Source organism: Orbicella faveolata, unplaced genomic scaffold (genome assembly GCF_042242905.1).
Source record: "Orbicella faveolata isolate gen_17 unplaced genomic scaffold, um_ofav_v1 contig_47, whole genome shotgun sequence".
Classification (NCBI taxonomy): domain Eukaryota; kingdom Metazoa; phylum Cnidaria; class Anthozoa; order Scleractinia; family Merulinidae; genus Orbicella; species Orbicella faveolata.
The window spans coordinates 25,295,293-25,318,376 of NW_028301577.1; the positions used below are offsets into that span (position 1 = coordinate 25,295,293).

The 23,084-nt window shown below is 37.7% G+C and overlaps 1 protein-coding gene across 7 annotated transcripts in view; it reads right to left on the reverse strand.

The window, feature by feature from the left end:
• Nucleotides 1-2,683: 2,683 nt before the first annotated feature.
• The window catches only part of LOC149097737 (protein NLRC5-like), a 114,618-nt gene continuing 94,217 nt past the window's right edge, over nt 2,684-23,084 (reverse strand). Inside the window, exons 1-6 of one of the 7 annotated variants that reach the window (XM_089278906.1) lie at nt 22,942-23,071; nt 19,515-19,674; nt 16,344-16,491; nt 13,413-13,572; nt 10,573-10,732; nt 2,684-7,163 (exon numbers count right to left, since the gene is read on the reverse strand). In XM_089278906.1, coding sequence (XP_089135032.1) covers nt 4,074-7,133 — 3,060 coding nt within the window. In that variant the 5' untranslated portion in view covers nt 7,134-7,163; nt 10,573-10,732; nt 13,413-13,572; ... (1 more) ...; nt 19,515-19,674; nt 22,942-23,071 and the 3' untranslated portion in view covers nt 2,684-4,073. Of the gene's footprint in view, nt 7,164-10,572; nt 10,733-11,378; nt 13,291-13,412; nt 13,573-16,343; nt 16,492-19,514; nt 19,675-20,348; nt 20,586-22,941; nt 23,072-23,084 lie in introns of those variants that run through there. The other 6 variants (XM_089278908.1, XM_089278904.1, XM_089278905.1 and 3 more) reach the window with 6 other exon arrangements.

Below are 23,084 nucleotides of genomic sequence, written 5' to 3' on the forward strand. Positions count from 1 at the left end.
TAGTACAATTAATTAATTTCAATTAATTTGGCTTGCAGCAAGGGGGGTAGGATGGTGTAGGTACTTGTGAGCACTACGTAAAATGGGTGGCATATGTACCTACATTACTTTTTGGATCACTTTAAAAGGCTATACCGGTATATTTGTTTCAGAAAGCCCCTTGCTCTCCTTGTGGTACTTTTCTCTTTAGAACAAAACCAATATTTGCTCTGAACGCATGCGCAGATTAATAAGCGTTAGTGTCAGCTACATATTAGATGGAAGATACATTTCATACAAGATCACACACTACCATTGTGTGCTTCTCCTTGTGGTAGAACCCTAATATATCATACGCATGCGTTCTAGCATCATTAGCGCGATACAAGAATGCTACTGTGACTGCATGTCTTTTGGAATTACGCTTAACTTGGTTCAAGAAATATCATCTGTTGTTTCCAAACTACACTAGTGCGTTTATTTCATCCTTTAATTGTCTTTATCAAAGAGACCAAAAAGTTCATACCCTCAGCTGAACCTCTCCCGAGTAAGTGGCATTAAAACCTGTCAAACTGTACAAAAACCCAGGAAACTGCTCAAATATTGCTGCAGACTCTGTGGCACCTACTGAAAGCATAAATTTTATCAGTCTCTGAGGACACTCGTTCACCGACGTCGGTCAAGTAGTGCTGTTTACTTCGATATCAGTGTGTATTTTAAATTTAAGTGGTTTTATTGTTAACGCCAAAGGTGGCAACAGAACATGCTGTGCTGTGACAATTTAATAATTAGATTAGTTCTTGTTAATTGGCCAAGAAAATTTGCGTGTTAAATAAAGCAAATCATTCCTCTTCCATTTCTTCATCTGACATTCAACTTTCTTCCATATATCTCCAGCTGTGAAAAGAATACAAGCACATCTTCCCTGTGTTTTCGAGAAAACAAGAGTATCAGGTTACATACCTTTGCGAGGAAAACGAACGTATCAAGTTACAAACGTTTGCATGAAGAGTAAAATTGTCACGTTCGCTACTTACATGTATTATTTAATTTGAAATGGGCAAAAATCAATGTAAAACACTACAGTAAAATTTGAAAACTGTCTTAACAAACAGTAATTAACTGTAAGTTATCCTTGGACTGTGAATAAAAATACTCACATCAAACATACACACTGCTAAGATTATGTCTCATCAAAATCCCTAGCTGACTAACAAGGTCAATACAAACCAGGAGTGAATGGTAAGGGTTATACAGGAACTGTGTTATGAGTACTGCGTCAGAGCTATACATTACACTCTGCGCTATCTGAGATTGTTTCACTAGTTCAGATTATGTTTGACTCGGTCGCTTATGATCCAGTTAAAACTAGATTGTCGGAGTTGGAAGCAGAAGAGGAAGAACCAACCAACTACAAGGCCTGGAATCAAAAATTGTGATTGGTTGATTCTACCGCTTCTGCTTCTGACTCCGACAATCTAGTTTTCACTGGATCATAAGCGACAGAGTCATAAGCGGAATGGGAGTTCTGCTTCTGACTCTGTCGGTTTGATTTTCACCAGATCATATCACTCTACACTTCGGATTATGACTTCATCGATTCTGAAAACTAGCATTTAGGGGCAGCACTTATTTGAGAGTGGTGCTCCTCAAAAAACCTCATGCCAATTTTGTAAATCAAAACAAAATAAAGTTAACAGCTAAATATAGTCACTTGGAACTGAAAATCATTGTAATCCAGGGCCCAGGGGCCAGTTTCTTGAAAGCCCAGGAAACTTTTTGGGCCCGCAGAGCCATTTTTAGTTAACCGATATTATATTTAAAGAGAAGAAGAGTTGTATACACCTGAAACTTCTTGTACAAAGGGAACCTCTGTGCATAATAAGAATTTGCACGTAAACCAGTTCTGAGGTCATAAGGTTGGAGATTTTGCTACAGCTTTTCGGGTGCGAAAACGTCTCCGGACCTTCGAGAACCGGGTCCCTGTTGTTCAAAAGCTGCATAGCACTACCCGCCAGGTAAATCGCTATCCAATGGATAAGTGATCAGAAAACAAACCACGCTATCCTCTGGATAGTGGTTTATCAGGTGGATAGCAGTGTCCACCTTTCAAACAACCCAGGCCACTGGACAGTAAATACTCCTAGAACAAATTCAGTCTGATGAAGCTTCATTAATAAGCACCATATTGTTGTGAATGAAAGAGATGCTTATTCAAGGGCGGTGCTCTTTGGTATTTTTGCCATTGTCTGTGGCTATCAATTGGAGGCAGCAACCATTCGGGAGGGGGGCATAGTGCTCAGTTGAGTTAATACAGTAACCCAGGAGAGAACAAGGGTATTTTGATGATTTTCATTCTGGTCTGATCTCATTACATAATATCATATTGGCCAACATGGGAGCGAAAAGAAAGAAAACTGACTGGAGGTAATGTTGTCTTGATATGCAATTTCACACAGATTTTCTCTCAAATTTGCTGTATAATTTTTTGTTCGTTCTTAATACAAAATCAACACATTTTTCTATAGTCTACAGTCTTATTTATAGACCATAGAAATAATGTCGTGAAATGTTCAAAGCTTAGCAGTGAAACAGCTCAGCTGTGGCTTGTGGTTCCACTTCAGTTTTGAACATTTAACAACACTATAAAAGTGTAGACTATAGAAAAGCGTGGTCTGTTTGTTAAGTGACCACAACACAGAACTTCCTTATCAACATTTAATTAAAACAAGAAAAATCAGGAGCTTGGCTCCACTTAATTACATATATAGTTGGTGACTTAAGCTAAATCTCATCAAGTAATTGTGAGATACTAAAAGTTCATCTTGGTACTAAAAGTTCGTCACTATTCTACAATAACTATTACACAGTTGAGATATATATATTTGAATACAAAGATGTGATAATTTAAAATACTACGAATGTCTCAAATTCAGTTGATTCCTCATATCAGGCACATTTATCTGGTTAATAGAAAGAGATTGGCTTGTTATTATCAACTAAGTTGCACTATCTTAATAAAGGGCTGGACCATTAGAAACAAAGGGAGGACAGGTGTGAGGAAAAGTGAGCTACAAAATTTGTAATTTTCCTTGCAAGCAAACTGGATCATATTTAGATCTAAATTTATCTCACTTTTATATAGATTGTACAGAGCTTGTGCACTGCAGAAGACATTTCTGTACAGAACTAAGGATAGGAAAAAAATCATGAATTCATTGAACTATCCCTTCCCTTGATTTTTAATGGTCCAACCATTTTGTGTATTTTTGAGCGCGCCAGTTGTTTTTCAACTCACGAGGAGGACCTCTCAGGAAACACAACAAGTTTTTGATTGGTTTATTTCGATCCTACATCTCGGTCAAGTGTTGTCAACTGTTGTTGTTTCATTCAGTTTGCCAGTTTCACGCTTGTGGGAAAGACCAGAAAATTCTGTTCGCACTTGTTTGAGCCGTGTTTGTTAAGAGAGCCGTGTTTGTTAAGATAGTAATACTTTCAAAAGTAAAAAGCTACGTCCGCTTGAAGTCCTCGGAGTTGAAAGACAATTTTGTTGTAAACATGGCGTATGAAGACAAGCCGAAGCACTGGAATTCTTACCGGCGAAAAAAACAGCTAAGACTAACCGTCATGTCATTTATCTTTCTTTTTGTGTCATTTTTCCTTTGAATTTAGCAGCTCATTAAAGTGTTTTGCCTGAGAAATTTGTGTTGTTTTCAAGTTGAGTTACATTTAAGCTTATTCTCTCAATTTTATTTAGTAGCGAGTGACGTTTTTTTTTTCAAAAACTCCGTAAAACCACATCTTACACAAGATGTGTTTGAATGTCAAATTACAAACACAAAAATACATCTTATCTAAGCACCTTGTAATGAAGTTGTCAGGCTACTTCATTTAAGCTCAGAAAATCTTCATTTAACATGATTCGTATCCTAAAGCACAAGTCACTGCGATGAAAACCTGTTTTACATGGAATTTTGTATTTTACAGAGTTTCTGTTTTGTTTTCTGCACTCGGTTACACAACAACTACAATCCTAGCAGTTTGTTTATTCGATTAAGTTTGTTGAAAGACAATGGCAATCATTTCTAAACAATTTAAAAGATGACCTCGCAATTGGGATTAGCCTGTTTAATTTGCTTTTCAGCTTCATTTGTTATTTCATCATTCCCAAAGAGGTATAAGCTGCGTAACTTATTGTTATTTACAAGAGCATTACTTAACTGCTTTACACCTTCATCTGTTATTTTATTGTGCATGAGGGTTAAGCCGCTTAATTGACTATTTATAACAGCATTACTTAACTGCTTTACACCTTCATCTGTTATTTTATTGACAGCGAGGCTTAAGCTGCTTAATTGACTATTTATAACAGCATTACTTAACTGCTTTACACCTTCATCTGTTATTTTATTGACAGCGAGGTTTAAGCTGCTTAATTGACTATTTATAACAGCATTACTTAACTGCTTTACACCTTCATCACCTATGTTATTTCCCATGAGGTTTAAGCCCCGTAATTGACAATTACTATTGTCAAACAACTTTACAATCTCTACACAACCCAACGAGCCAATGTTATTAAGGGACAAATCTATGAGCGACATTTGTTGAACGCTGTTAAGAAAATGAACCACTGCTGTACAGTCAGCAGGTGCGAGGCGACAATCACTAAAATCTACAGCATTAAAGCCAATCTTTTCTAACTTACTTTGACCAACTGAACCTGATTGATTGGTTTCGTCATAGTTAGTAGAGGAGACTATGGTTTCGTAGATACACTTCATTAATGTCACCGCTAAATCTTTTTCGCTGCGAGTCGGCCAACAGGTAACTGTGCGTCCCTTCAATGAATCGTCATCCATCAGCTCGCGTTCATCTTTCTTCTCTGTTTTCTTAGGAAGAAGGTCGGTAAATATGTCGATAGACTGCTCACCAAGTAGACCACCGACAAACTGCAACACGAGTTGCCATTCACCATTTTTGATGTGGTCAGCAACGAATCTTCTCAATTTTCTTCCTTTCATGGTTTCGGTTATGTGCTTGGCTGCGAGGAACTCTTGCATGGTGAGGTGAATGAAACAGTATTGAGCTTCGTACGTGTAGGCGTCAGTTTGACGATCTGGTAGGCGATGAAAAAGGGCGCTGTCCACCAAATCCTTGGGGACTTCTTTTTGTCCAAAGATTAGCCTTTTTTGTGTCAGCCCATCGAAAGCAAGTTTGGCTAGCGGCTTGATTTTCTTTTCCAATTCAGGAGGCAAATGTTTTGAGGCAATGTCCTCTCCACGGAGGTCTTCGTCGCGATATTGCTCATCGTGCCGGAAGAAGAAAAATTTCATGGATCTTTGATAGATTTCTGTGAGGTTTGTTGGGAGGCCAACACCAGGTAAACCCTTTTCGCTGTGGAACTTCAGAACTTGCAACAAGCATGAGCAAATTATCAGGCAGTTCACAGGAATATAGCAAAGTGAGAATATGTTCATATTCGTCTTGATGTGCTCCCATATTTTCTTTCCTGCGTCCGGAACGTCTTGCGCCGCATCTTCAGCAAAGTTCTCCACGTATTCTTCAACTTGTTCCGATGCAAAGCCAAGAATTTCAATTGTTTTGTCGAAGGGAAGATCTGTAACGTCTGCCACGGCAGTGGGCCTGGTAGTGGTCAGAACGCTTGCTCCGGGGAGGAGATTGCCTTTCACTATGTTGTAGAAGAGAGCAGAAAGAGGCATTGGCTTTTGCCAATTCTTGCAATCGGACCGCTCACTGGCGACACTTGACCTATGGCGAAACTCGTCCAAGCCGTCAAAAAAGATCAGAACTCTCTCGGGATTTGTGAGAACGTGATTCCAAACGTCATCACTCAGTGTCAGTGGATATTCTGACCTGGAGAGAAGATCATGAAGGCTGAGCGGTTTTTCCTCGGAGTTGAATTTGCGGAACTTCAGGAAAAAGGCAAACTGAAGTTCATCAGTGAACGCGCTACTGGATGCCCAGTCACTGATCCATTTTGTTAAAAACAGAGTTTTTCCTATTCCGGGACGACCAACGATCAGGATTTTCTTGTTTTCGGCTTCAACAATTTCTTCTCGTGTTATTTCCTGGAATTTTTCTTGCGGCATGGGGAAAACTTTCAGTTGTTCCTCTCTATTACCGGTGATTTTATACCGCGCTCTATCTTTAATAAGACTCAACTTTGTGTAAACGTCATCTAACTTGAGATCTTTATTTCTTTTGCCTTCACCGTGCTTTCCTTGAAACAGGGCCTTGAGACCTGGGTCGTTCTCCGTGCTTTCTATGATTTTTTTCCGCTGCCTTTTGATGAATTCATCGACCGATAAAGGTTGTTCTGGTTGTTCTTGTTCAGTTTCTGTAAGTAATAATACTCTCAGTGGCACTGGACGACTAAGTTCTTGTGGCTCGTGAGGCTCTTGAGAGGGAAGATAATATTTCACAAACTCCAAATCTTCGAGAAATGTCTTTCCTCTTTTCACTCGTAGTGCCAAGATACAGATGATCTCAATCAGAATAATAAGCGCTAACACACCATTGCCGACAGTCACGGCATTCATCCAGGAGGTTTTCTTTGTTGCTTGTTGATTGTGACATTCATACATGGTGCTGTTCTGAATGTTGCTGGTTGATGACGCATTCGCTGCGTGACTGGCTGCTGCTATTAGGCAGTGAAAGTCGGAGGGAAAGTTGTTAGGATAAAGAACTTGAGTCTGTAGGACTATAAAAATAATTCCTATCGTAATTCTAGTGGCAAGTTGACAAAAATACGCCACAAACAGCTTGCGTCTTTTGGGTCTGTTCTGTCCTTCAAAATCAGGACTCTGGCGATTGGCTTTCACCTCATCGACTCTTGACTTTGCCACTTGGGAGTAGATGACACATACAATGCCGATGAGAGAAAAATTACCAATCACAAATCCATATACAGGAATACCAGATTTGTTGTATTGTTTGTTGTACTGATCTGAACATTTTCCTCGGACGAGGTCCATCTTTTCAAGTTTCGCCTCACAGCGGAAACTGTCACTGTTCTCCATTTCTGCAAAGATGCCAAGCAGGAATACTCCATAAACGATCCAACAAATAACTGCTACGTAACTGATCTTGTTGAAGGTTTTAGGCGTCAGCAAGTCCTTGAGATGTTCCATTTTGTATATGAGAGTTCTCGTTCACTGGATCTGTTTGAAAGTAACATCACTGATTAGAATGAGGCGTGGAAATAGATTGAACATCGCATATTATAGCATTGTATTTAGTCACGAAACCGGTTTCACCTAATCTCTCTCTTTTTTTTCTGTAAGAAAGTCTTATTTTTAGACTGAGGCGAAACGCTATTAGAGTGTTGTTTTTGTTTTTGTCGTTTTTATTTTAGCCATTTGAGTTTGAGCCGGTTCTTCAATTCCATTGTTTAACTTTTTCGTAGTATGAAAAGATACAAACAACAATACAACCGAAGATGTTCTGGCACACGGAACTGTGCCGTAATAAGAAGACGAGCTCATCGTGAGTTTCAATGTTTATCAGAGAAAAGAGTTAATTGTGTATTTAGAAATTAAAAATTTCGGATATTTGCAGTAAAAAATCCTTGTGTTTTTAGAAAGAAAACAAGTCCAATTTTGTGGTAAAAATATGAGCTGTACACAATGTGGTGTTTAAAATCCTTATTCTTACGGTATAAATCCGAGTTATATGTATTTAAAACTTAAAAACAAGTCGTGCTTTTTTTTTCGAAATACCAAACCCCTGGTTTTTGATATAAAAATTCAAGTTAAAAAGGAACCAATTGTTAAGAAATTAATTGAAAAAGAATCACTACTACTTTTTCTGGCGCGTGGCTTTCGCTTAGCAAACAGTGCGGTAAAGAAAACAAAGCTATCTTTGAACACAGTTCTGAAGACTAAAAAGCGTGATAATAATACATAACATAGAGACCGAGTTAGTTAACATCATTGACTTCATCAGCCGAATGGTGTCTCTTTGGTTGAACTGCTGTAATTTCGCAACTACTTTTAGCAACACTTAAAATTAGACATGCTACACCAATTTTGTACCCGTTGTTTTGGCCTCGTCTATGATCTGTTTTGATTTTGAGATGAGGCAGTATGCGATGAAATAAAATTCATCGGCGTTAGGGTTCACTCTGGCTGATTCCTAAGAACTTAGTTATGTTGGTTTGATTTCCACTTGTGTTTTCAGTTGAACAGAGCGCTTTAGTTTATACCTTACCGAGGCGAAACCTTAAAAGCTTTATTGTTACTTCCATAAAATTGCAACTAAATTTTCACCAAACGTTTGCTTTTCAAAGTAATTTTTAATCACATTTTCTAGAGTATTATGAAATAACTATGAATAAAAACTAAGAGTCAATCATATAATCATGTTAAACTTTCGACGTCAATTCGTAGCATGTAATAGAATGTCGTGGAGTGAGACGCTGTTAGAGAGACCATCGCGTGGCTTGAAACTGACAATGAACAATTGAGTAGGTTAAAGGTGCAAGGTTTCAATGGCTTGGCGCTGAATGCGCTTGGTAACATCAACATGCCAAATAAACAGCCAAGCACGAAACGGTTGAACCATTCTACTAACTACTTGAAAAAGCGGATAATAGAACAGCTGCCAGTTATATTGTTACTCCCGCTGATTAGCCTCTCTTTGGGCGGGTTACTCAATCTTTCCTTTCCAAAGAAGGTCTGTGCAGCAGGCTACACAGCGATCGGAATCATTTAGCTTTCTTTTAATAAAATTCCTGCACATCTAGCAGTCATATGATTTGAATAGACAAGATCTTAAGTTCTATAGTTCAGCTTCAGTAATATATAGAATATCATTTACATAAAACTGTAATTCCAATGAGTTCTTAACCAATTACTTATGCCTTAGTGCCAAAGTGCGTAATTTTTGTAGCAGAGATTTCCGCCCTTACTAGCGGCACTTACGCTCCCAGTTGAAGAATCAGTGCGTAGTTAGTTACGCTCATTATGTTACTCTGTTAAATTAGGCAAAGTTTTCGCAAAATGGAATCAAGATGGCGACTGGGAAAGAGAATGATCTTTATACAATAGTTTCTTTTCTGGTCAAAGATGTTATTTGTGCAGAGTCTATTGAATTCGATGAGTAACGAAGATAACGGTCGATGATTGGTGGTAAACTGATTACCACAATCGGTCAACACTAAATCTCTGAGTTTTCTATGTCTTCCAGCAAAGTCCCCAGCTTCTGAGAATACTATCCAAAAGCCGCACGATTAACATATCTGGAGCTATTGGTTACTGTTCATTTTGCCCTACTCTAGAAATGTATCCTTAAAACGTCTAAGAGCTACAATTGTAGGAACGTGATCGATAAAGCTTACAACAGCTTCTCAAGGTTTGCAGAAGATTTGTGCTTATAGCGATGGGCAATCACAGCCAATATGGTATCACAAGAATGCAAACTAAAAGAGCAAACAACTTATGTTGCTAATATGCCAATATTTGCAAGTGATAACGGAAATTTCTTGACGGAACAAACATGTTTGATGGTCCAAATATTGTCAGACAGCAACGCTTTTAAAGCACCTAAACCGCGCTACACCTAAATTCTTTAAACTAGCCCCGAGCGTTTTAAAATAGAACAAACCTACATTCACAGATGTCAAAGGAAGAAAAACAGCAGCAATAAACTGGGTGATTCACAACAGAGGGAAAGTGACTAAAAGATGAAGGGACAGCTTGAGGCGAGGGGTGTATATGAGTGGGTGATGTCAGTTAAAGAATGTCTGTTATTTCCTGTCTCCTTCACGTGGCAATAAGAAGTTTCTCGAAAGTTCTCAAAGAAAACCGCAATTAAACAGGAACAAGTTGTCTCTCAGTCAAGAATTAAATTGACATATCGTAAGTACTGTTTTTACTGGGGCGTGGCTCTTACTCGGAAAACATCACGGAGAAACGAAGGAAAAACTATTTACGACTACAGCAACAAGAAAGGGTGAGTGTCTTTCGCGCAATCTGACGAAACTTCTTTGATACGCGAATGATTTTTTTTTTCGATAGTTTTGGTTACTGAGATTTGGGGCGGTAACACATGAAAAAGATATGTTGTAATATAAAACCCTCCAGAAATACAAAGATAAGTAGGCTGGCAGTTACACATTCCTTCTGTAAAATTATTAAGAGTTGCATCAAACACTGATGAGGAAAATAACGTGATCGCCGAATACAGAAGTTGCCAGATAACCTATCAAGAGCTATTGGTTCCATGTTAATGTTGCTCCACTCTGAAGAATATATTCTCAACGCTTCTAAAAGCTTTAGTTTGGCAACGTTTCGGTTCTTAAAAGGATTTAAAAGCGATCGATATTAAGGTTTTTAACTGCTTCCTTCGCTTTGTAGAATACTTGCGTTTATAGCGATATACAGAAACACAGCCAACGCGGCGGCATTATTACAAGAGTCTTAGATCAAAGAGCTAAGAATGTTCGCAAACGATGACGGAAAACTCCTAGTTCGATGGTCCAAATATTCCCAAACAGCACTAATATACGCTATACTTAAACTCTATCCAGATTAACAATAAAAGTTCAGTTTAAAATAAAGAAACACGAACCTGCATCTGAAGATATCTAAGACAGCAACAATACACTGGTAAATTCACAACGAGACAGGAATATTCAAGAGCTTGAAGACTGAAGGTGCAAGGAACGTCTGTACCGAAGGGCGGATGACTTCTTCTAATAAAGAACGGTTTGTTTAACCTCAGAGCAAGCCTAAAATAATCAGAGAGCAGTTGTCAAGAATTAAATTGACATTTAGACAGTTCATTTTTGGGGGCGCGGCTCTTGTGCGGCAAACATCACGGAGAAACAAAGCAAAGCTATTTAATTACACCACAACCCTGAGGACTTTAGACCATAATAAATAGACATAGCAACATCTGACAAAGCTACCTTGATACGGGGATTGCTTTTCAGTAGTTTTGGCTACTGAGATTTTGAACCAGAACACAGGGAAAAAATACTTAAATGTACGATAGTAAAACGTTCAAGAAATACAAAGATAGTAAATTGGACAGGCAATTACACTTTCCTTCTCTAAAATTATTTTAAAACTGTGTAACTTGCTGACGGTTAAATTAGGCATGCCAAAACAAATGGAGCAGTATGTTTTCCAACAAAATTTTCTTGAGTTCAACTTCACTTAGGCTAATTTCCAACAACTCTGTCAGTGAGCGTCTTTGCGGGTACTTCTGTCAAAGGCGAAGTCGCGACGATCTTACTGATTAGAGATTAAAGAGACGTTTTTCACATAAAGCATCCACCAGTGTTCCGTCAGAGCCAAAAGTTTTGAATACATAGAAATTATCATTCGTCTGACCCACATTCAAAGATCAGAGAAAATCAAACAAAGAAATACCTTGAAACAAAGAATTAAGCTGAAGGCGCATCTTAATATATTTCCACAACATAGGTGTCTCACTATTAGTGTTTTACTGTGTAGTTTGATGATGATGATGACGATGATGGCAATGTTGGTTTTCAATGGCAAAAAGTGAAAATATGCTTTTCAAATACTAACAACGTTATTGACGCAAATCAATTTTGAATAAAGGTGTCAATTCCTTGCATGTAATGGAATGCCAAGGAGTGAGACGCTGTTATAGATACCATCGCGTTGTTTTAAACTGATAGTGAACAATAGCAAAGGTTAAAGGCGAACGGTTTTAATCGATTGTCGTAGAATGGGCTTGGCAGGATCAACATGCCAAATAAACAGCCAGGCACGAAACGGTTTAGAACTGATACAGCTATTAATTTGAGCCATTCTACCCGGCACTACTTAAAACAAGAAAGACGTTTAATTGTCCATATATTCTCAAACAGCAACGCTTTTGAAGCACTAAAACGCTACACTTAAACTCCCCAGATTAGCTCTTTCTTAAAAAAAAAAGAAGTAGCCTACATTAAGAGATTTCAAAGAAAGGAAAAGTGCAGCAATGCACTGGGAAATTCACAAGAGAGGAAGGAATAGTAAAAGATGAAGGGACAGCTTGAGGCGAAGGGTCTATATGGGCGGATGGACGAATCTTCTTTGCTACTCGGATGATTTGTTTTTCGATAGTTTTGATTACTGAGATTTGGCGGCGGAATACTTCAAAAAAACAAAAAGTTTAACTACACCCCTCCAGAAATACGAAAATAAGTAGGCCAGCAATAACACATTCCTTCTGTAAAATAATTAAGAGTTGCATCAAACTCTGATGGGGAAAATGACGTCTTTGGAGAAAGGTTTCAAAAGAATCTTAGTGATAGCTTAAAAAGGTAGGCATGAAAATGATCTAATTCACTTTTCGAGCGGTGATTCTGATATGTCACTTGCCTCTTTTTAGCAGCTAGTACGGGTTTACAAGTTCAAAAACACACATCCCTCTTCAAGCGTTAGCTAGAAAGAAAATTAATAAATAAATGCTGATAATCCAATGTTTCAACATCACTGACTTCATCGGATAGTATTTTTCCAGTTGAATTGCCATGATTTCGCAACTTTGTAAGCGACAGTTAAAATAAGCCAGGGACACTCTGTTATATGTTTTGGTTTAAAAAGGGAGCAGTATCCTATTAAAACAAATTATTGACTTTAACTATTCTCAAGAATTTTGCGTCTACATGAACAGCTTTCTTCAGTTTATGTCTTTCCGAGCCTTAAGTCCAAGTGTTAATTACGTGAAACTAAATTATATTTGCTCAAAACTAAACTTTCTGGCGAATTTTTAATCACATTTTCCAGTCTTTATCAATTGCTCATGAATACTGTGAAGCCAAGACCAATCGACGTACTGTAGTTTCGCAGTAGTTTCCGCCCAAACCGAAATTAGCGGAGTGCTATCGTTCGACTTGAATCGTTGAGATGATGAAATTATGTCATCAAGTTCCGACTAGTTGGGAACTGAAAAGAAGGAATTTTATGTAATAGCTTGTTCTCTGGCCAAACATGTTGGTTACACTGATTTTGATGCGAAGTTACAAGATAAGTGGTAAAGAAGAAACTGATTACGAACAAATGACAATTTGTTGGTGAATTAGTCTACCTTCATGTTCACAGTTGTCAGGATAGTGAACACGGAATACAGAAATCGCTTTGACAAATCAAGAGCTACTTGTTACCGTTTTAATGTTGTTCAACTCTGAAAAAAATGTATTCTGAAAACATCTAAAGGCGTCAGATGGTTTTGGAACTCGGTTCTTATTAGAATTCAAACAAGATCAATAAAGCTTACAACAGCGAGAGTCCTAGATAAAAGAACAAAATATGTTCGCAAGTGAATGAAGCGATAACGGGAAAACGTCTAATTAAATATTAGGAAATATTCCAAAACAGCACTATAATACGCTATACAAACTCTATCCAGATTAGCACTAAACGTTCAGTTTAAAATACAAAAACACAAACCTGCATCCAGAGATATCAAAGACAGCAGCAATTCACTGGTAAATTCACAACGAGACAGGAATATTCAAGTGCTTGAAGACTGAAGATACAAGGAACGTCTGTACCGAAAGGCGGATGACTTCTTCTTATCAAGAACGGTCTGTTTAACCTTAGAGCAAGCCTAAAATAATTAGAAGGCAGTTGTCAAGAATTAAATTGACATTTAGACAGTATCTTATTTTGGGGGGCGCGGCTCTTGTGCGGCAAACATCAGGAAGAAACAAAGCAAAGTTTGTAATTACACCACAACCCTGAGGACTTTAGACCATAATACATAGACATGGTAGCATCTGACATAGCTTTTTTGATACCAGGGATGTTGCTTTTCGATAGTTTTGGCTACTGAGATTTTGAACCAGAACACATGGAAAAAATACTCAAATGTACCATAGTAAAACGCTCAAGAAATTTAAAGATAGTAAATTTGACAGGCAATTACACTTTCCTTCTCTAAAATCGTTATTTTACAACTGTGTAACTTGGTGACGGTTAAATTAGACATGCCAAACAAATGGAGCAATATGTTTTCCAACAAAATTTTCTTGAGTTCAACTTCACTTTGGCTAATTTCCAAGAGCTCTGTCAGTGAGTGTCTCTGCGGGTGCTTCTGTCAAAGGCGAATTCGCGACGATCTTATATTAGAGATTAAAGAGAGGTTTTTCACATAAAGCATCCACCAGTGTTCCGTCAGAGCCAAAAGTTTTGAATATATAGAAATTATCATTCGTCTGACCCACATTCAAAGATCAGAGAAAATCAAGGAAAGAAATACCTTGAAACAAAGAATTAAGCTGAAGGCGCATCTTAATATATATATTTCCACAACATAGGTGTCTCACTATTAGTGTTTCACTATGTAGTTTGATGATGATGATGACGATGATGACAATGTTGGTTTTCAAAGGCAAAAAGTAAAAATATGCTTTTCAAATACTAACAGCGTTATTGACGCAAATAAATTCTAGATAAAGTTGTCAATTCCTTGCATGTAATGGAATGCCAAGGAGTGAGACGCTGTTATAGATACCATCGCGTTGTTTTACACTGATAGTGAACAATTGCGAAGGTCAAAGGTGCACAGTTTCAATGGCTTGGCGCTGAATAAGCTTGGCAGGATCAACATGCCAAATAAACAGCCAAGCACGAAATGGTTTAGAACTGATACAGCTATTAATTTGAACCATTCTACCAACTAAAACAAAAAAAAAAAGTAGTCTGTACTCAGAGATTTCAAAGAAAGGAAAAGAGCAGCAATACACTGGGAAATTCACAAGAGAGGAAGGAAGAGTAAAAGGAGAAGGAAAAGCTTGACCCGATGCTTGAGACAAAGGGTCTATATGGGCGGATGCGGTCAGTTAAATAACGTCCGTTATTTCCTGTCTCCTTGGCAATAAGAACTGAGTTTCTGGAACGTTCTCAAAGAAAGCCGCAATCAAACAGGAACAAGTTGTTTAAAATTAAATTGCCACATCGTAAGTATGTTTATTTTTTTTGCAATCTGACGAAACTTCTTTGATACTCGGATGATTTGTTTTTCGATAGTTTTGGTTATTAACATTCGGCGGCGGAATACTTGAAAAACAAAAAAAAAGTTAAATACATTGTACTACACCCCTCCAGAAATACGAAGATAAGTAGGCCGGGAATAACACATTCCGTCTGTAAAATAATTAAGAGTTGCATCAAACTCTGATGGGGAAAATGACGTCTTTGCAGAAAGGTTTCAAAAGAATCTTAGTGATTGTTTGAAAAGGCAGGCATGAAAAATATCTAATTCAATTTCTGAGTGGTGATTCTGACATGTCACTTGTCTCTTTTTAGCAGCTAGTACGAGTTTACAAGTTCAAAAACACACATCCCTCTTCAAGCGTTAGCTAGAAAGAAAATAAATAAATAAACAAATGCTGATAATCCACTGTTTCAACATCACTGACTTCATCGGATAGTGTTTCTCCAGTTCAACTGCCATGATTCCGCAACTTTGTAAGCGACAGTTAAAATAACTCATGGACACTGTAATCTATTTTGGTTTAAAAAGGGAGCAGTATCCTATTAAAAAAGATTATTGACCTCAACTATTCTCAAGAATTTTGCGTCTACATGAAGAGCTTCTTTCAGTTTATGTCTTTCCAAGCCTTAGGTCCAACTGTTAATTACGCGAAACTGAATTATATTTTCTCAAAACGTTAAACTTTCTGACATTTTCTCACATTTTCCAGTCTTTATCAATTGTTCATGAATACTGTGAAGCCAAGAACATTCGACGTACTGTAGTTTCGCAGTAGTTTCCGCCCATACTTGAAATTAGAGAGCTATCGTTCGACTTGAATCAAATCAGGGATGTAGTCGAGATAATGAAATCATGTCATCAAGTTCCGACTAGGTGGGAACTGAAAAGAATGAATTTTATGTAATAGCTTGTTCTCTGGCCAAAGATGTTGGTTACACTGATTTTGATGCGAAGCAACAAGATTAGTGGTAAAGAAGGAACTGATTACGAACAAATGACAATCGCTTTTTGAATTGGTCTGCCTTCATGTACACAGTTGCCCGGATAGTGAACACGGAATATAGAAGTCGCAATGACATATCAAGAGCTAATTGTTACTTTTAATGTTGCTCCACTCTGAAAAAAATGTATTCTGAAAACATCTAAAGGCGTCAGATGGTTTTGGAACTTGGTTCTTATCAGAATTCAAACGAGATCAATAAAGCTTACAACAGCAAGAGTCCTAGATAAAAGAACAAAATATGTTCGCAAGCGAATGAAGCGATAACGGAAAACGTCCAAATTAAATATTAGGAAATATTCCAAAACAGCACTTATACGCTATACTTAAACTCTATCCAGATTAGCATTAAACGTTCAGTTTAAAATACAAAAACGCAAACCTGTCAACGACAGCAGCAATACACTGGTAAATTCACAACGAGACAGGAATATTCAAGTGCTTGAAGACTGAAGATAAGAGGAGCGTCTGTGCCGAAGGGCGGATGACTTCTTCTAATAAAGAACGGTCTGTTTAACCTCAGAGCAAGCCTAAAATAATCAGAAAGAAGTTGTCAAGAATTAAATTGACATTTAGATAGTATTTCATTTTTGGGGGCGCGGCGCCTCTCCGGCAAACATCACGGAGTAACAAAGCAAAGCTACCTTTTAAAAAATTAAATCACAGCCCTGAGGACTTTAGACCATAATAATTATAAATAGCAACAAGAGCGATTTAGTGACTTCATGTCATCTGACAAAGCTTTTTTGATACGGGGATGGTGTTTTACAATAGTTTTGGCTACTAAGATTTTGAACTACAACAGATGGAAAAAACACCTAAATATACAATAATAACACCCTCAAGAAATACAAAGACGAATGCTCGGGTAATTGTAAATTCCTTCTCTAAAACTATTTCGCAACTCAGTGTGTAAGAAGTTAGCAGATCAACTACATGGTAGAAATATATTACGATGCGCATTCAGCTTAATTCTTTGTTTTAAGGCATTTTTATGTTTAATTTCTTCTAGTCTTCGAATGTGGCTTCGAAGCTGAGCTCAATAAATTTTGTTCAAAAAACACTGCTCCATCTTAAACCAAAAACAGATGATAAAAGAGTCTTATGCGTACAAACTTTGTTTGGTATGTCTAATTAAAGATCATGATAATTACAATGTAGGTTTGGGTGACAAAAAGTAAAAATATGCTTTTCAAATATTAACAACGCTATCGACGCAAAACGATTCTTGATAAAGGTATCAATTCCTTGCATGTAATGGAATGTCTAGGAGTCAGACGCTGTTATAGATCAGTGCTACCGCGTGTGTTGAAACTGATAGTCAACAATTGTCAAGGTTAAAAGGTGCACGCTTTGAGACGCTTTTAATTAATGGCTTGTCGCTGAATGTGCTTAGGAGGATCAACGTGCCAAAAAGTCACGCACGAAACGGTTTAGAACTGATACAGCTATTAATTTGAACCATTCTAACAACTACTGAAAAAAGCCCGTGGAAAAACGACTGCCAGTTATATTGTTACTCCCGCATTAGCCTCTCTTTGGTTGGGACACTCAATCTTTCCGGTGTGGTAAACAAAATAGTTGGACAATTCAGCATCAGTAAGAAATCAGTATAATTTTATTTCACAGAACTATGATTCGTGATATGTTTAGCTTTCCAGATACTTTTAAACACAATTTTCCAGTACTTTATCAATTGCTTATGACTTAGAACCAAAATCCAAATTGATTTTGAACCCAAGCGCTTGGTTTTGCAGTGGTTTCCGCCCTAACCAGTCGGTTATGCTCAGTTGAAGAATCGAGCAGCATTCATTTACACTTACCACATACTACTTGCAAATCAGGCAAAGTTTTCATGAGTTGTCTAAATGATGGAAGTCATGCTAGTAGCTGAGAAAAAGAATTGATCTTTATACAATAGTTTCTTCTCTGGTCAAAGAGGCTGGCTGCACTGTACTGAATTCGATGAGTAACAAAACATAATTAACTATTGACGATTGGTGATGTAGAAGAAACTGATTACTAACTCTGTAACCAGGAAAACTATTTGCAAGTTTTATCTCATGTCTGCAAAAAGCCCCGGCCCCTGAATGCGTAATAAAAATGCCCCTACATCACATATTGATTACTGTTCATTTTGCCTGTCTCTAAAGAATATATTGCGAAAACTTCTACAAGCTGGAGATGGTTTTCAGTTAAACTCGGTTCTTACCAGGATTCAATAGTGATCAATAAAACTTGCAACAGCTTCCTTGGTTTCGGATAATTTCATATAAGAGTTGCGTTTATAGCGATAGCCAAACATAGGCAATGTGATAACACAAGAATGCTTGATAAAAGAGCTAACCGTACGAATGTTGCCAATATATGTGCTAGCTGTTTCCAAGCGATAAACTCCTCGAGGCAACCGTGAAAAAGGTTCATATCGTTCATACATATCGCTTAGCCAATGTCACGGTAAAACAAACCAAAGCTATTTAAACCAAACTGTGATGAAGAAAATAAGTTGATTGGAGAAAGTCTCAACAGAAAATCTGAATTAGAACTTGGAAGACAGCTTCAAATTTATCAGACATGGAAATGATTGAGTTGACGCTTCAATACTGATATCTCTTCAAGTTTTAGCGCGAGTTTACGTACAAGTTTGAAAAGATGTCCTTCTTGAGGCGTAAGCTGGAAAGAAACTTAATCTCTACAAGCCAATGTTTTAACTACATCAGACAGTGTTTCTTTAGTTCAACTGCTGCTATGATGTCGCAACTTTGTGTAAAGTGGGAGTTTTAAAACGTTTCTCGTGTTAAACCAGTTTTCCACATTAGATCAGTTGGGCACGTTCTCTGTGAACGTTTAACCTTCTCTCTAATTTTAATCACATTTTTCTAGTCTTTATCAATTGCCTATGAACGCAAACCAAGAATCAATCATAATCATGTTCAACATTCGACATACGTCGTTTTGCGGTAGTTTTCGCCATCCCCAAGAAATAGTCAGATTACCCCTTCACGTTTCTATCACTGGATGCGACTCGAATCCAATCACGGAAAGTTGTTGCAGAGATGAAATCATGCTATCAGGTTCACTTGGGAGAACAAAAGAATGAATTCAGTGTAATAGCTTGTTCTCAGGCAAAAGATGTTGTTTACACTGATTTTGATGCGTAGGAGAAACTGATTGCGAACAAATGACAAACTGTTTGTGAATTGGTCTGCCTTCATGTACACAGTTGCTCGGAGAGTGAACACGGAATACAGATGTCGCTGTCGCTATGACATATCAAGAACTACTTGTTACTTTTAATGGTGCTCCACTCTGAAAGATATATTCTGAAAACTTTTAAAAGCGTGAGATGGTTTTGGAACTCGGTTCTTATCAGAATTCAAACAAGATTAATAAAGGCAAGAGTCCTAGATAAAAGAACAAAATATGTTCCCAAGAGATACAGACAAACTCGTGGTTTGATGATCCAAATATTCCAAAACAGCACTAATACGCTATACTTAAACTCTATCCAGATTAGCACTAAACGTTCAGTTTCAAATACAAAAACACAAACCTGCATCCACAGATATCAAAGACAGCAGCGATACACTGGTAAATTCACAGCGAGACAGGAATATTCAAGTGCTTGAAGACTGAAGATAAGAGGAGCGTCTGTACCGAAGGGCGGATGACTTCGTCTAATAAAGAACGGTCTGTTTAACCTCAGAGCAAGCCTAAAATAATCAGAAAGAAGTTGTCAAGAATTAAATGACATTTAGACAGTATCTCATTTTGGGGGCGTGGATCTTGAACGGAAACCATCACAGAACAACCAAGTTAAGCAGCCATGAGGACTTTAGACCATAATAAATGTACACAGCAACAAGAGTGAGTTAGTGACTTCATTTGATCTGACTAGGCGTTTTTATACGGGAATGCTGTTGTTCAACAGTTTCGGCTACTGAGATTTTGAACCGGAACAGATGGAAAAAATACTCAAATATACAATAAAACTCCCCTCTGGACAGGCAATTCAACATTCCTTCTCTAAAATGATTTTACAACTGTGTATTAACTAGGTAATGGTTTAATTAGACGCGCTAAAACAAAGTCTGTACGCCTTAGATTGGTCTATCATCTCTTTATGGTTTAAGATGGAGCAGTATGTTTTCGAATTAAATTTTTTGAGGCTAACTTCACTTTGGCCAATTTCCAATTTATGGGTATTTCCGTCGAAGGCGAAGTCGGGACATATATTGCATATATTGCATATATTAGAGATTAAAGAGAGGTTTTTCAGATAAAGTATCGACCAGTGTTCCGTCAAAGCTAAAACTTTTGGATATATAGAAATTATCATTCGTCTGACTTATATTCAAAGATCAGAGAAAATCAAACAAAGAAATACCTTGAAACAAAGAATTAAGCTGAAGGCGCATCGTAATATATTTCTACCATGTAGTTGATGATCATGATAATTACAATGCAGGTTTTGATGACAAAAAGTAAAAATATGCTTTTCAAATACTAACAACGCTATCGACGCAAAACAATTCTTGATAAAGGTGTCAATTCCTTGCATGTAATGGAATGTCGTGGAGTCAGACGCTGTCATAGATCAGTGCCATCGCGTGGCTTAAAACTGATAGTCAACAGTTGCGAAGGTTAAAGGTGCGCGTTTTTAATGGTTTGGCGCTGAATCCACTTGACGGGATCAACATGCCTAATAAACAGTCAAGCACGAAACGGTTTAGAACTGATACAGCTATCAAATTGAACCATTCTACCAACTACTTGAGAAAGCAAAGAAAAACGACTGCCAGTTATATTGTTACTCCCGCTGATGAGCCTCTCTTTGGGCAGGTTACTCAATCGCTTTCCTTTCCAAAGAAGGCCTGAGCAGCAGGCTCCACAGCGATAGGAATCATTTAACTTTGTTTTCATCAATTATAACTCATTTACCAGTTGTTCTATGAAATGGGTAATTCAGCCGGTGTGGTAAACAAAATATTAAATTGGACAATTCAACATCGGTAATAAATATACTGTCATTTTACAGAATTGTGATTCGTGTCTTGGTTAGCTTTCCAGGTTCTTTTAAACACAATTTCCCAGTACTTTAACAATTGCTCATGACTTAGAACTAAGATTGACATTGATTTTGAACCCAGGCGCTTGGTTTTGCAGTGATTTCCGCCCTTAGCAGTCGGCTATGCTCAGTTGAAGAATCAGCAGCATTCATTTACCCTCATCACATACTACCCGCAATTAAAATCAGGCAAAGTTTTCATGAGTTTTCTCAATGATGGAAGTCATGCTAGTCAGCTGAGAAAAAGAACTGATCTTAATGTACAATAGAGAAAACATAGATCACAAGCTTACAACAGCTTCCTTTCTCTCGTAGAAGAGTTGTGTTTATAGCGATAGCCAAACACAGCCAATGTCATAACACAAGAATGTTTGATAAAAGAGCTAACCGAACGAGTATTGCCTGTAAGATAATGTTGCCGAGGGGTTATTGGGAAACTTCTCGAGGCAATAAACACGTTTTATCGTTTAGATAATTTCTGCTTACCTAACGTCACGGTGAAACAAAGCAAATCTATTAAAACCACATTCTCAACTGAGGATTCAGTATAAACCATGATAATAACAGTGACGGATCTAAGGGAAGGGTCCGGGGCCCCGGGCCCCCTATGTTTATGTGTAAAAAGCAAATCGCAGAAGGAAGAAAAGCCGGCAAGGCAAGCAGTCCCTTGCCCCCTTAGCTTAAGGTCTGGATCCGCCATTGAATAGTACATAACAACAAGGACGAGGTATTGACTTCATGCATGCTATCTGACAAAATTTTTTGAGAAGCAGATCTTGTTTCTCAATAGTTTTGGCTGCCGAGATTTGGGACGGGAACACATGGAAATAATAGTTAATGAGCCACGCTAGAAAGGCAAAAGTAAATGAACAGAACGGAAGATAGTTTCAAAATTTATCAGACATGAAAATGGATGGAGTTGAAGCTTAAATACTGATTATCTCTTTTTAGCAGCTAGCGGTAGTTTACAAGTTTGAAAACATATGTCCTTCTACAAGCGTAAGCTGGAAAAGAAACCTAAGAAATATATTTTCGCAAGCTAATGTTTTAACATTATTGACTTCATCAGACAGTGTTTCTTTAGTTCAACCGCTGCTATTCGTGTAAAGTGGCAGTTTTCAAACATTTCTCGTGCTAAACCAAGGTCAGTTGGGCGTGTTCTCTGTTTGGTTTTAAATGGAGCAGTATAAAATTCTTGAGCTCGACTTCACTTTGGCTGATACTCGAGAACTCTGTTGTCCCTTTTTGTTTTCCGCTTCAGTTGATGTGTTACCGAGGCGATGCCTTAGTTATGTCTAACTGTTGCATAAGACTGAAATCAAATTTTATTCAAACGGTTAACTTTCTCAGTCTAATTTTAACCACAGTTTTCTAGTCTTTATCAGTTGCCTATGAACACAAACCAAGATGAGACTCGGATCAAATCACGGAAAGTTAGATGAATCATGCCATCAGGTTCACTTGGTGGCAATAAGATTAAATTCTGTGTAATAGCTTGTTCTCTAGCCAAAGATGTTGGTTACACTGATTTTGATGCGAGGTAACAAGATTAGTGGTAAAGGAAAATCTGATTACGAACAAATGACAAACTGTTTATGGATTTGTCTGCCTTCATGTGCAGTTCCTCTGCTCGCGATCGCCGTACATAGAAGACGCTAGATTACATATGAAAAGCTATAGGTTGATGTTCAAGAATATATTCTGAGAACTTTTAAAAGCTAAAAATGACTTTGGAACTCGGTTCTCGGAAACATTCAAAAACGATTCAGTGATAAAGCTTACAACAGCTTTCTTGACTCCGTTTATAGGATGGGCAAACAGAGCCAATGTCATGTCCCAAACGACAACGCCACAACAAAAACGTAATTTCTATCTAGATTAGCCATTAGCGTTTGTAAAAGGATAAACAAACCTGCAATCACAGATGTCAAGAAAAGAAGACAGCAATACACTGGCAAATTCACAGTGAGAGAGCAATTCGAATCTTTGGAGACAAGACGCTGGTATGACGCTACTTCTTTAGAATAGTCTGTTGGTTCTCGAATGTTCTGAAAA